The sequence below is a fragment of the Pimephales promelas genome, chromosome 17 (genome assembly GCF_988280905.1).
Source record: "Pimephales promelas chromosome 17, fPimPro1.hap1.1, whole genome shotgun sequence".
Lineage (NCBI taxonomy): Eukaryota > Metazoa > Chordata > Actinopteri > Cypriniformes > Leuciscidae > Pimephales > Pimephales promelas.
In genome coordinates this window covers 3,482,095-3,496,244 of record NC_142785.1, presented here as the reverse complement: position 1 = coordinate 3,496,244, position 14,150 = coordinate 3,482,095, and the positions used below count along the sequence as shown (strand labels likewise).

The 14,150-nt window shown below is 37.4% G+C and overlaps 1 protein-coding gene across 1 annotated transcript in view; it reads left to right on the top strand.

The window, feature by feature from the left end:
- Window positions 1-14,150, top strand: part of col1a1b (collagen, type I, alpha 1b) — a 29,255-nt gene that overhangs the window by 12,841 nt on the left and 2,264 nt on the right. The window contains exons 31-49 of the mRNA XM_089121778.1: window positions 2,648-2,746; window positions 2,834-2,941; window positions 3,711-3,818; window positions 3,997-4,050; window positions 4,841-4,894; window positions 4,993-5,100; window positions 5,186-5,239; window positions 5,974-6,027; window positions 6,366-6,527; window positions 8,673-8,780; window positions 9,053-9,160; window positions 9,264-9,317; window positions 9,954-10,061; window positions 11,131-11,184; window positions 11,273-11,380; window positions 11,470-11,523; window positions 12,752-12,859; window positions 12,971-13,247; window positions 13,331-13,521. Coding sequence (XP_088977904.1) covers window positions 2,648-2,746; window positions 2,834-2,941; window positions 3,711-3,818; window positions 3,997-4,050; window positions 4,841-4,894; window positions 4,993-5,100; window positions 5,186-5,239; window positions 5,974-6,027; window positions 6,366-6,527; window positions 8,673-8,780; window positions 9,053-9,160; window positions 9,264-9,317; window positions 9,954-10,061; window positions 11,131-11,184; window positions 11,273-11,380; window positions 11,470-11,523; window positions 12,752-12,859; window positions 12,971-13,247; window positions 13,331-13,521 — 1,971 coding nt within the window. The remainder of the gene's footprint in view (window positions 1-2,647; window positions 2,747-2,833; window positions 2,942-3,710; window positions 3,819-3,996; window positions 4,051-4,840; window positions 4,895-4,992; window positions 5,101-5,185; window positions 5,240-5,973; window positions 6,028-6,365; window positions 6,528-8,672; window positions 8,781-9,052; window positions 9,161-9,263; window positions 9,318-9,953; window positions 10,062-11,130; window positions 11,185-11,272; window positions 11,381-11,469; window positions 11,524-12,751; window positions 12,860-12,970; window positions 13,248-13,330; window positions 13,522-14,150) is intronic.

Below are 14,150 nucleotides of genomic sequence, written 5' to 3'. Positions count from 1 at the left end.
ATTATTTTTATCCTACTAAAAGAAATGATGTGAAGTTGATATTTTAGTCACTGGCTTGACCTACTAATGCATAAACAGTATTGAACGATTTTGAGAGAAAGATTAACTTACCTGTCTGAACTTGAAGAATTAGGCGACACGTCAAAAGGTATTGCTGGGTAGTTCGATCGATTTATTTTCAGACGTTCATCGAGCCAAGTTGAGGAAACAGTCGTTGGTGAAATGTTTGGACCATAAAAAAAACTTTGGGAAGTTGTGTCGGCGCATTTCCAGAGAAAATAAAATGAACCCATTGTTTCTTCAGAGGCTCAGATGAAGGAACTAAAAAATACTTTTATGTTCATTTGTACATCCGAACACTGAGCAACCGCCATGCTTCGCTCGTTTGCAAACCATGATATCTTGAGGATAAACTCAAATCGCGCTGGCGCGTTCGTACTTCCAGCTCATTTTCTCTGGGCGGGACAAAGCGGAGAAACGGGAGGTCACCTTTTCCCCGTATGACGTCATACGGATGAGATTTAAGATCTGAGCTTTCATTTTCTCAAAGGCAGAGAAAGATAGCCAAAGCTCGGTTTACACCGACTGTAATTTCTATCCACTGGGGGAACATATACAGGCTAGGGGAACTCATATTAATGTTAGAAAACCTCAGAAAGTGAAAACTTCATGTCAGGGGACCTTTAATACTCACACAAGCTCAATTGCACACATTAAACTATAAGAACAATCTGACTTATCTTTCTACCTTATTTTCACTATTAATGTTACTACTATTATGCTTACACTGCAAAAATAATAATTCTCTAATTATCAGCATTGTTTTTCAGTAAAAATATCTTAACATCCTTAAAATAAAATAAATTCATTTGAGAAGCAAATTTTCATAGTATGAAAAAGCTATAAAGTATTCTAGGAATATATCTTGAATTTTTTAAATAAAAGTTTTAAGTAGATAGGTATATTGCTATATATATATATATATATATATATGAAGAGTTCAGATGCAAAAGCCTCTAAATGCCATTTGAAATTTTCTTCTTTAATGATGATTTTTTTTATCAAACTTGTATATTTAAGTTCAGTAATTTCACTTAAATAACAATTCATAGGTAATCTTCATTGCCATTTAAAGGAGCAATGTGTGACTTTTAGCGACATCTAGTGGTTCGGTTGCGAGTTTGCACCAGGTTTGCACTAAGGGCTCAGCCCACTGCTCACCCCTCCCTTTCGAAGAAGCTACGGTTGCTAAAACGGGACAAACATCTCGTCGGCTGAGACAGCAGAGAATAGCCAGAGTAAGCCAAGAGTGTGTAACATTGTCACTGTTTCTGTACCACAGTCCATTATAAACCACATCATGAATTCTGTCTGTTTACAAAGCCATAGTCAGGTGAGGATCAAGGGTTTTAATATATAATTTAATAAAATAATAATCAGCTGATTGTCTCACAAACGTAACCAGCAGCACATTTCTCCCCACATACTGTAGCAAACCCATAATACAGCGAGGGAGCAGCTATATATTTTTTCTAAAAGGTTAGTAATAGTTTAGCTGGCTAATATGAGCTGTTACTGTGGCTGAGCTGGGACTCGTCCGCATGAGTCCAAAGGTCGGAAGTGCGCGCGCTGTTACAATCATGTCATCTCCGCATCCCATAGATACTATTTACTACACACAATAGGCTTTTTTTCTCTGATTTTTAAAATTCTTCGCGATCGACTTTAGTGATAAAAGACTTTAGTAAAAGTCTCTATCGACGGGTTAGTGATTCCTGTAACGTACTGTTTTACGGTCAATGACATGAATACTAATCATCAGCTGTCTCACGAACGTAACAGCACATCTATCCCCAACATAACAAACCCATAACACAGCGAGGGAGAACTAAGTTACATGAAACAATCCCAACTACATATTTTACACCACTCACAAGGGAAAAGTCACTACTCACGGAGTGTAAGGCTAGCTTCCAGCTTTCCGCTACTTCTCTTTCAAGGTAGTGATGAAACGCGTTCTGTAGCGCTGTTTGTTCGCGTTCGGCTACGGTAGGAATATGACGTCACAACATGGCGACCTTCATAGAAGGGGATTCCCTCGGTTATGGAGCTATTAATGTCTCATTCTAAGGTAATAAAAACATTACGGCTAATTAAGTAAGTTCTTTATACACCACTGAAAACATAGTTATGGATGTCATATTGCATTTCTGTTAATAGATACTCAACTTTGTTACACATTGCACCTTTAAGTGAAAGTACTGAACTTAAATATACAAGCTTGATAAAAAATCATCATTAAAGAAGAAAATTTCAAATGGCATTTAGAGGCTTTTGCATCTGAACTCTTCATATATAAAATAAGAATAAAAAATGCATTTATTGAGGTGTATAATTTTATACAACATTACATTACTGATGCTGATATATATATATATATATATGTATATATATATATATATATAGCATCAGTAAATACACCTCAATTATACTCCTCAATGAATGCATTTTTTATTATTTTCTAACAGTAAGTAAACAATATGGTGGCGTTTCCTCTTACCGCTTACCTCACTGCTCTGGTACACTGTTTCTGTTAGTCCACTGGGATGAAGTACAGCAGAATGATATTGGTAAATGTCTTGCGCAGGGTGACCGAGGTTTCCCTGGCGAGCGTGGTGGCCCTGGACCCGCCGGCTCTGCCGGTCCCCGTGGAGCCCCTGGTTCTCCTGGTAATGATGGTGCTAAGGTAAGACTCCCAGTTGGATATAATTATGACTCCGAATAGTGATATTTGAGAAATAATCTAATTCTGTCTGTGTTTGTGTGTGTTTAGGGAGAGCCTGGTGCTGCTGGAGCCCCTGGTGGTGTTGGTCCCGCTGGAATGCAGGGAATGCCTGGAGAGCGCGGTACCGGAGGCATGCCTGGAGCCAGAGGAGACCGAGTAAGACTTATAATACCATTCTGACTCTGAATACTTTTATAGTCATATTTTTTTGCATAACCTTGTTTTTCAAGCAAGCATACCCTTGTGCAAAAGAAGTACAATTTAGCATTCTTTGAAAAAGTCTACTTATTACAGAAGAATATATGGTAACACTTTAATTTACAGTGTCTTACATGTTACATGTAGTTACTAAAGTAGTTTACCCTAAACCTAACCTTAACCCTATAGTAAATACATGTAGTTCATTATTATTACTCAATGCTAAAATGTATAATTAAATTATAACACGGACATCTTAAAATAAAGTGTAACCAAATATACTTAAGTGTGAACTGAATGTAACGTTCAGTTTATTTGCAATTAAATAAACGCGTTATAAATTAAATGCATGTTGAATGCGGTTAGCTGAAGAGCTTAAGCACAGATATAAAATTATAATCAAGTACTTTACACGCGTTTTAGTCAACACACCAAAATGAGTGTGCTTCTTAAATGCATGACATACTGATTAAAAATGTATAACTTTTACAGCGCATTTTTTAAAAGTGTACTCATGAAAGTGTACTCCTTTTTAAGTGGCCTTATTTGTCATTAATATTATATACATTTTTTAAATTATGCTTTTAATTAAATACATAATAAATACAACTAAGCATGCTTCTTTTTTACAAGGGTAGTGACTTGTTCCCTGTTACTTGTAACTGTACAGTGTAGTGGTGATGTCACATCCTGCTGTGTGTTCACAACTGTTGTCCTTCCTCTTTAGGGTGATGGCGGTCCCAAGGGCCCTGATGGGGCTCCTGGCAAGGATGGCCTGCGTGGTATGACTGGCCCTATTGGACCCTCTGGACCCAGTGGTGCTCCTGGTGAGAAGGTAAAGAAATAATTTAGCATTTATTAGGTCATTTGCTTTGAAAGATTTACAGTCTTAGCGTAAAGCTCCAAATAATTTTTCTAATTGGGGGTTTTGAAATAAAAATGTTGTTTTTGCCTTAGTTCTGATCCATTTGAAGCATTGTATATGATTTTCCCCTCTCGTGTTTGTGTTTTAGGGAGAGCCTGGTGCTATTGGACCTCCAGGACTGACTGGCCCTCGTGGTGCCCCTGTAAGTTACCAGGATGCTCCTGAAAACCTCATGAAACATGGACATATACACCAACAAATAATGCTGAATTGCATGCATTTGCATACACAATTTTACCCTGTACATTTGTAAGGCCTCTAAATCATGTTCAAAACGTTGCTGTAAAACCTTTTGAACAATCCATTACATGCCATATGTCATCTGATTGATGGTTTCTATCAAGTAAAAGGCCTTCTAAAACTGTCATCTTACTAAGACATATTATTGGGAGATATTGAGTGACAGACAGCTGATATTTAAATGCACTTCATGGACGTAGTCTGATACATTTATAAAGATCTCATTGATTTATATTACAAGCTATCATCATTTCATATTACTTTTTGGCCATATAAATATCAGCAAATGCACCAAATTGCAACTTTTATGCTCAGTTTGAGCTTCTTTTGAGTTTAACCTACAGCAAACTATATGAGCCATAAATATATTTTAGTTTAAAAATATAGGTTTAACATAAACGGTTCATTTTAAAAGTAGATAAAAGTGTGTCTGTGTATATACATATATATGTGTGTATAAACACATATGCATGTGTGCATATATACACATACGTACATACAGACATTTATATAATATATATAAATTTAATAATATATATACACATACACATTATGTAAACAACATTTTAAAATGGTTAGATGCGATTAATCGCGATTAATCGATTTAACAGCACTAGTTTTAATGGATTTTTCAGACTGTTAATTGATATGTCAGGCTAGTTATTTAAAACATTTGTCTCGTATCTTCACAGGGCGAGCGCGGTGAGGGAGGTGCCCCTGGACCTGCTGGTTTTGCTGGACCTCCTGTGAGTATAACAGTCTCATCCCACATTAATCAATCAGTTCTTACCATGTGGTTGTTATTTCAAATCACTGAGCTTAAGTGTCTCTGTTCTGAATTTAGGGTGCCAACGGACAGCCTGGTGCTAAGGGATCGACTGGTGACACCGGACCCAAAGGAGACGCTGGAGCTCCTGGACCTGTTGGACCCGTCGGAGCCCCCGGCCCACAGGTGTTTAACGTTATTACTTTTCTGTTGTGCTTACATAGATGTACATCCTAATAATATCCTTCTCATCGGTTGTTGTGTTTAACAGGGACCTGCTGGTGCTACTGGAGCTAAGGGTGCTCGTGGTGGTGCTGGACCTCCTGTAAGATTCAATGCTATCAGTCATTTATTACGAAATTAGATATTAGAACAATTTTTTTTTTAATATCAGTGTTATTTTAGTATTTTTGAGATCCTATTATAGTTCCTAAACATATAGTATTTATATAGTAATTTTGTTATTTTTATTTATTTTTGTTTTTTCCCCCTTTTTTGTTTTGGTTGTTTTATTAAATCCGATTAAACTGGAGCTCAAAATAAAATAAGTTTAAGATTTTTTTTTTTAATTTATTCAAATTTTTATTACATTGAAAAACATACAACAAAACTAGTTAGCAAACCTTACGGTGCATCCACACACGACAACACAACAACAGTTAACATTTATTTGATTTCAAATTACATTTATGGTTTTAGTGTTAGTCTAATATTCAGGACTTTTAGAGGCTATTTATTCAGAGACCTCAAGACATTTTAGCAATTAAGCATATTTGGACAACAAATGCATAACTTCCATTGCATAAAATATTAATTATCAGTTATATTCAAGTTCACACAGATGTTCTAACCACATGTGCATTTCATTATTTAACCCCTAACATGCTTTTCTGTGAAATGAATATTTTTAAATTGGTTTGATATTTTGTTTAAATACATATACAGTGATACTAAATGTAGCAGTATTTTTTTTAGTGGCCGGTGTATATACTTTGCTCTGATATGATATTGCATAGTATGTTTCTGAGCACAGTTTCTGAGTGTCTTTGTTTTCAATAGGGTGCTGCTGGTTTCCCTGGTGCTGCTGGTAGAGTCGGACCTCCAGGTCCTTCTGTAAGTATTGTTTATTTTAAACAATGTCTAAACCAGGGCTTCCCAACCTGACGTTTTGTGTAAAAAAATATTAAATGATTTATTTGTGTGTCAACAAGTGACCGTTAAGTGACATTAGAGAACCGTTTACATATGAATGTGTTGTTAAATGATTCAAATATTAACTTTAAGTACATTTTTACAACAAAATGGGTTCGGCTGACAAAACTGTTTGGGAATCCCTGGTCTAAACAAATACTTAACATGGATTGACTTCATATATGCAGTGTTTACAAGCTTCTCTTTAGCTCTGTGGTTTTTGACCTCAAATCATTTAATTTCATGTCATATTTTCTCAGGGTGCTGCTGGACCCCCTGGCCCAAATGGTCCTGCTGGTAAAGAAGGACAAAGAGGTGCCCGCGGTGAGAAAGGACCCGCTGGTCGCCCTGGAGAGGCCGGTGCCAGCGGACCTCCAGGACCCGCTGGAGAGAGGGGTAGTGTTGGTCCCGATGGTCCTCCTGTAAGTAATCAAAGTTTCAACCAAAATCCACTTTTACACTATCATGGTATGGATATGGTCTTTAGCCACCCGTGATGAGAACAGGCCGATACTTTTTTGTGATCGCGCCGTACCAAACCAAGCTCAAGTGGAAAATAACTGGAACTATTCGGCCGGTGTAACGGTGGAAAAGCAGATATAGTTATATCACCACAGCTACAAAAAAATCACCTGTGTAAGTCTGTGATGCTAAGTTGAAAGTAATCTTCTGTTTGCTCTGCTGGCAAGTAGACATGTGCCGGTATTCGGTAATGCGATAAATCGCGGTAATGAATATGCACGATATTGTTATCGCGGGCTCTTCAAAATACCGTGGAAAATAATAGATTCGAATTTAGACTTTTAGAGCGCGCATTAGCTGCTTATTTTCCTTCAACCGCTCAAACACTGCGTGCTGCGCAGAACACGCGCGCACTCTGATGTAAACAATCCCCACATGTATAAGCACTGTGTGCTTGCGACAGTGCGCACTAGTCTAATGTAAACAATCCTCACATGATGAAGAAGCATGGCGGAACGCTCCCGACGATTTATCCCCGCAGGGCTGCCAACTCTCAGCCCTGATCTCAAACATTCCGCTTGATACTCAAGCTTGACTTTCAGACAGGACGTGGAATACGCGCGCGACGCGCAGGGATGTTTTGTTGCTGCGTCGACCTGCATCGACCACGCCGGTGTTAAAGTTCAAAATAGTTAAACTTTTTATTTGTAAAATAGCAAATCGCGTTGTATCTGAAGGGCAACGTTGAACCAGCGTCGCGCATTCCGCTTCCTGTCTGAAAGGCGCTTAACGCATTTGACACTTTTCACACGCTCTCCTACAGAGAAAAATCACAGAGCAAAGAGGACACCGACAGACTAGATAGAGCAGGTTACTTTTGATATGAAAGTTGTTATTGATAAATTGAAGTTGATAAATCAGCTCTTAGGTTCTGATCACAGATCGTTGCTCCTCAGTTCAAGTAAACCGATCATCACCTTACTTTCGTTTTTATTTAAAGATACAGTATAACTTACCGAAAGGTATATTTACTTGTACATAATAACGATCAATCAGTGTTTTCAAACACGGAAAGAGGTCAGTAACACTGCAGGAGAACAGTTGTGTCAAAACGTTACATTTACCTCAGGAAAGCCATTTAATGACCAGCACATTAGAAAATAGCAAGGAGTAATTTGCTAAATATTATATTTAATTTCTCTCTGTATGTTTACAGCATTATGTGAGGTTTTTTTTCTTGAGAAACATTAACAGACTGAGGCCTGCCTAATATTTATCCAAATGAGTCAATATTGAATTAAAACTGAAATCAAATCCAAGAATTTAATTGAATAATACAAACAGTAACCTACCAGTCATTGTAACATGTTGTCACTAAACTTTAAACAATTTGGTTTAGTTTACCATATGTTTTGAAAATCACAATTACACATTGATACAAGTTGAGGTTTTTTTTAGAGACCCACAATGCATCTGTTTTTCTTGAAATATAATTTCATTAAAATATCGTGATAATACCGTATACCGCAATAAAAGCTCAATCAATTAACCGCAGCATGAAAATTTGATACCGGCACATGCCTACTGGCAAGTCACATGTAAGGGCTTTATACAATAATATATATTATATATGTATATATGACTGTATATATTATACAGTCTGTTTGCTTCACAGTAAAAAAAAAAAAAAAGCAGGAAAGTTAATCAAAGTTCGGGAATGAATACAATTTTAGCCCTGAGCAGACAATAGTATCACTGGTTCAATGTTGATTCAATTCAGTTCAATAACAGTGTCTTATTTTTAGCAAAGCTAAATGATCAAAGCTAATGATCATCAGTAAGCAAGCTCAATTCAGCTATACGCAGCGCTACAGAGGAATCTAATAGTGTCGTTATCAGACTCAAGTCAGTTCAATGTTAAATCGGTTCAATTCAAAACAGTGCTGATGTTGCAGAGTCCATCAATTATGAAACAGATTCAAATCAGCTACAGTAGACAATATTGTCATTATCCAGCTCAATTTAGTTCTTCTCCTGTAGTGTTCGTGCAGTCAAATCGATGATATTACTGAATATTAAGAGTCTTTTGAACCCATTGTCTTTAGGGTCCTTCTGGTTCTCCTGGACCTCCTGGTGTTATTGGTTCCCGTGGTATTGTTGGTCTTCCTGGACAAAGAGGAGAGAGAGGTTTCTCCGGTCTCCCTGGACCATCTGTAAGTGCTTAAACAACAGATTTTATTTAATATAGATAAAGTTAATGTACAATCTAAATGGACCCTGTTTGCTTTAATGTGAAATCATGGTCATATTGCGCTTGAATCATTGGTGCATTTATAAAAAAAAAACATGCATAATAGTTCAACAAGTTGTTCACCCAAGCCCAAATTTTCTCCTCATTCTCATGTGAAAATATTCTGTTGCTGTTTTAAACTGGGTTGCAAACGCAATTTTTGCCATCCTTCATAATATCCATTCAACTCCTCAGGGAGAGCCAGGAAAGCAGGGACCCTCTGGGGCTCTGGGTGAGCGTGGACCTCCTGGACCCATGGGCCCTCCTGGACTGGGTGGAGCTCCTGGTGAGGCTGGACGTGAGGTGAGCAAACTTTATAGATTTATAGATGACTTCTGTTAAACAAAAGGGCCACCTTCTGTACAGTGTGATGGAGTGATGTTCATTATGTCCCTCCTCTCCACAGGGTAATCCTGGACATGATGGCGCTCCTGGCCGTGATGGTCCACCTGGACCAAAGGTGAGTGCAATCACACTTTCTTACATGAGCATCCTATCCAATCAAGGCGTTTTATAAAATATATATATATATATATATATATATATATATATATATATATATATATATATATAATTATTATGACCTAGATTTTAGATTTTATGACCTTACAGTATTTTGAATTCAGAGGCTATTAACTGGAAGATTTGTATTTTGTACTTTTAAAAAAATTATTTATCTCACTTTATATTATCTAGTGAAGAAAAGCGACCCACTTCATATTAAGTGTTTTTAACTACTGTGTACTAAAATTTAAATTAATCATTCGATACAATGCACTTACTGTGTACATACATGTAGTTATGATATACTTATGTTTAAAAATGCCTGAATGTAATTAATGCATCTTAACCTATAGTATTAGACCTGCATAGTATTAGACACCTAATAAATTAATATATATATATATATATATATATAATATATATATATACACATAAATATACATAAAACCGGTTAATGGTTATAGGGTAATATCCAGTCATTATCACCCTACTGTCACGCTTCTAAACTAATGAATGCAAATAAGTTGTACATAAGTTACATAATATGTAATTGTTGCTTCTAGTTTAAAAAACTCTTTTGTGTTTGCCGTAGGGAGACCGCGGTGAGTCTGGCAACTCTGGTCCTCCTGGTCCCCCTGGTGCTCCTGGAGCTCCTGGTCCCATGGGTCCATCCGGAAAGAATGGAGATCGTGGAGAGGCTGTACGTTTTTATATTCTAGAATAAAAAATTTACCAGAATTATTTTATTTAAAAAGAATTAAAATATACACGTAATGCATCCACACCAAAATGGCAGGTTTGAATGATTTTATTTTTATATTTTCCGTTTTCATTTTAAAAGTTGTATTACTTTTGGTTAATTTGAGTTATTTTAGTATTTTAACTTGAGATATTTGGTAACACTTTACTTGAAGGGGTGTGCATAAGACTGACATGACACCTTCATAACCATCACATGACCTATGTCTTGAATATGAAGTAGGGTCACAATGACAACTGTCATTAAGTGTCATTTGCTCAGTTATGACATCTTGAATGCAAATATGACATTGTTTGAGATGTCTTAGTTATGACATCTTGACATAAACCAATACATCATAACCTGTCAGTGTCTTTGTCAAGACAACTTGACATTACTAAGACAACACAATCCGTCATAAACATGATTAATGATAAAACTTAAGAAATCACCTAGCTTTATTGGTTAACATTACATTAAACTGTCAGGTGATTGATTTTGTACCACTGTAGTTGAGGTCAAGAAAAATATTTATGGCACAGTTATAATTGTCAAAACCAACCAGCTGACAGTTTCATGTAATGTTAACCAATAAAGCTAGGTGCTTTCTTAAGTTTGATCATTAATCATGTTTATGACAGGTCGTGTTGTCTTAATAATGTCAAGTTGTCATGACAAAGACACTGACAGGATGATGTGTTGGTTTATGTCAAGGTGTCATAACAGACAAACAATTTGCATTAAAAATGTCATAACTGAGCAAATGACACTTAATGACAGTTGTCACAAACATGCATAAAAGGTCCTTCATATTCATAACATATGTCATGTCAAGTTAGTCTTATGCACACCCCTTCAAGTCAAGTCTTACCAGATATTTTATTATATTTCAAGAAATGAAAATGTTTTTGTGGTTTTAGTTTTAGATAACTATAACAACTCTGCACTGTTATACTAAAAACGTGTATATGACACATTGATATATTATGATGAATTATAACATTGTTCTTTTTCTCCTGCTTTCTTCCAGGGTCCTGCTGGATCTGCTGGTCCTGCCGGTCCCGCTGGTGCTCGTGGTTCCCAGGTATGAATTTCTCATTTGTATCATTTATTCATCTTGTAGTTTTTGTTTTGTAATTGGTCATTGATCATTCTCATGTCTCTTCATGCAGGGTCCAGCTGGTCCACGCGGAGACAAGGGTGAGGCTGGAGAGGCTGGAGAGAGAGGCATGAAGGGACACCGCGGCTTCTCTGGAATGGCTGGGACTCCTGGACCTCCTGTAAGTGAGCGTAATGTCACAGTTACACGCTGAATATGAAGAGGATTACTCAAGTTAGAGCGAAAACTGACTTTTCTGAATGTTTTTAGGGATCTCCTGGTGACCAAGGACCTGCCGGACCCTCTGGCCCTGCTGGACCTCGTGTAAGTAACACATTTTATATAATAGCGAAACAATTTCTATGTATAACGCTTTTTACAATACAGGTTGTTTCGATGTAGGAAATTCATGACTTTACTCTACAGAAGACATTATTATCCAGTTCAATTTAGTTTCAGTTTTGTTCTCATCCCATAGTGCATTAAATATTTATAAACGTTAAAGACAAACGTGACATTGACAGTAGAGGAGGGAAAAAACCCTTAAATTTCTTTGGTTTATACTACATGACTTATAGGAATTGTTCAGAGAAAAATCAACATTTTGTCATCGTTTATTCACTCTCATGTAGTTAAAATCTCACATGACTTTACTTCTTATGTGGAAGACTAAATTAGATGTTTGGCAGAATCAGGATTGCCAGGTCTGTTTTAAAGAGCTTGTTTTCACTTTTCTAACTTTAGTTAGTGTGTAATGTTGCCGTATGAGCATAAACAACATCTGCAAATTTACAACACTCAAAGTTCAAATCAAAGGAATATATTTGCTTTTAAAGAAAAGGACTACAGCAAACGGCTGGTAGGGACCTCCAGGATTAGTGACATCACAACCCATAAAATTTACATAGACCCGCCCCTGAGGAAAAGTTGTTGTATAAGAGTACATTTGTGAGTCAGCTCAAACTTTAGCATCCTTCTTTTCACATGTAATAGAAAGTCACTCTGTGTGCATCTCACAACAGTTCCTAAACGAGCGATTTATAGATTACATGACAGAATATCCTAATTGAAGATAGTTAACTCCACATCAGCAACATAAATTCATCAAATAACCATTCAGGAAATCGTAGCTGCTAACACACACAAGCTCTTGAAACCCCGCCCTCTGCTGCAGCTCATTTGCATTTAAAGGGCCAGACACAAAACCGTGCGTTTTTGCAAACCCTCAAGAAGTGACAACTTTAACATAGTATATAAAAATACCTGTGGGGTATTTTGTGCTAAAACTTCACACACACACTCTGGGGACACCAGAGATTTATTTTACATCTTGTGAAAATGGCATTTTCCCACCCCTTTAACAAAACCAGCCCAAAGGCCAATCACAAATATCCCAAAGCTAGCCCAATGACCCTATCCAAATAGGAAAACTCCCACTGTTAAATACACATTACAGTCACTGTTATGCGTTATGCCCAATCTCAACTTTAAAATAGTGTATTAATAAACACTTCATCTAGCACAGTTTTATTTCACTTGTATCTGTTTATAGGGACCTTCTGGTTCCAATGGAGCTCCTGGTAAGGATGGCATGAACGGTATTCCTGGACCCGTTGGACCCCCCGGACCCCGTGGTCGCACTGGTGAAATGGGACCTTCTGTAAGTCTGAAATCAACACAATTTTACTGCTAAATTGCCTCTTTGAAGATTTTTAGTTGTGTCCGTTTTAACAGATATGTGTACTCATGTGATATTTTCCCTGTTATTTAGGGTGCTCCTGGTACTCCTGGACCTCCTGGTCCTCCTGGACCTGCTGGCATCGGTGAGCCCTTCCTTCCCATGCCACAGGGCGAGAAGGGTCCAGATCCACTTCGTGGAGGCTACAGAGCTGATGATGCCAACACTCATGACCGTGATGCTGAAGTGGACACCACCCTGAAATCTCTGAGCCAGAAGATTGAGAACATCCGTAGCCCTGAAGGAACCCAGGCCAACCCTGCCCGCATGTGCCGTGACCTGAGGATGTGCCATCCTGAATGGAAGAGCGGTAAGCATGGACTTGCTAGATGTATTGAAATGATCTTGCATTTCGAGGCTCTCAAATTCACTTAAATCTGTTTTTCCTGCAAGGATCTTACTGGGTGGACCCCAACCAGGGCTCTCCTCTGGACGCCATCAAGGTCTTCTGCAACATGGAGACTGGCGAGACCTGCGTCAGCCCATCTCAGACCACCATTCCCATGAAGAACTGGTACACTAGCAAGAACATCAGAGAGAAGAAGCACGTTTGGTTCGGAGAGTCCATGCCCAATGGCTTCCAGGTACGTCAATACTAGGATATACAGAGATACGTAGACTGTGAAAAGACCAGAAGCAAAAAAAAAAAAATATTTCTCATTATTATAACATTTATAAAATACAATATGCTGTTTAAAATATGTTTTTTTTTTATTATTTCGAGAAATGTTTTGTGAATTTTTAGAAAATTGTGATTACTTGCTTGTTGATGTGCACATATATACATAACAGATTACTATTTTTATTTCGGATTAAAGGTCTGAAACCTGTTCCAGCAAACCATAAATAAACAAATAAATAGTTTTTGGCCTTTTAATGAAAAGTTTTGTAAATTTGAATAAAGTTGTGATTAGTTAGAAATAGTGCAGAATTAGAAATATTTAATTTTATTACTTTAAAATAAAGAAATATTTCAGATTCTGGACTATTTCTAAGACATGAATCAAATAATACAGGCCGTTCTCATCCCGAGGCGTCATATACTGACACTTTAGACATTTCGTCTACGTCCAACGCACATGGCACCCTTTAGCGTCAATATGAGGTGCAGATATATTTGGGCCAGAAGTCGCCTCCTAGTGGTCTAACCCTAACACTACCCCAGACCTAAACCTACCCATAACCGAAGCATGTTATATTGGCGCTAAAGGGT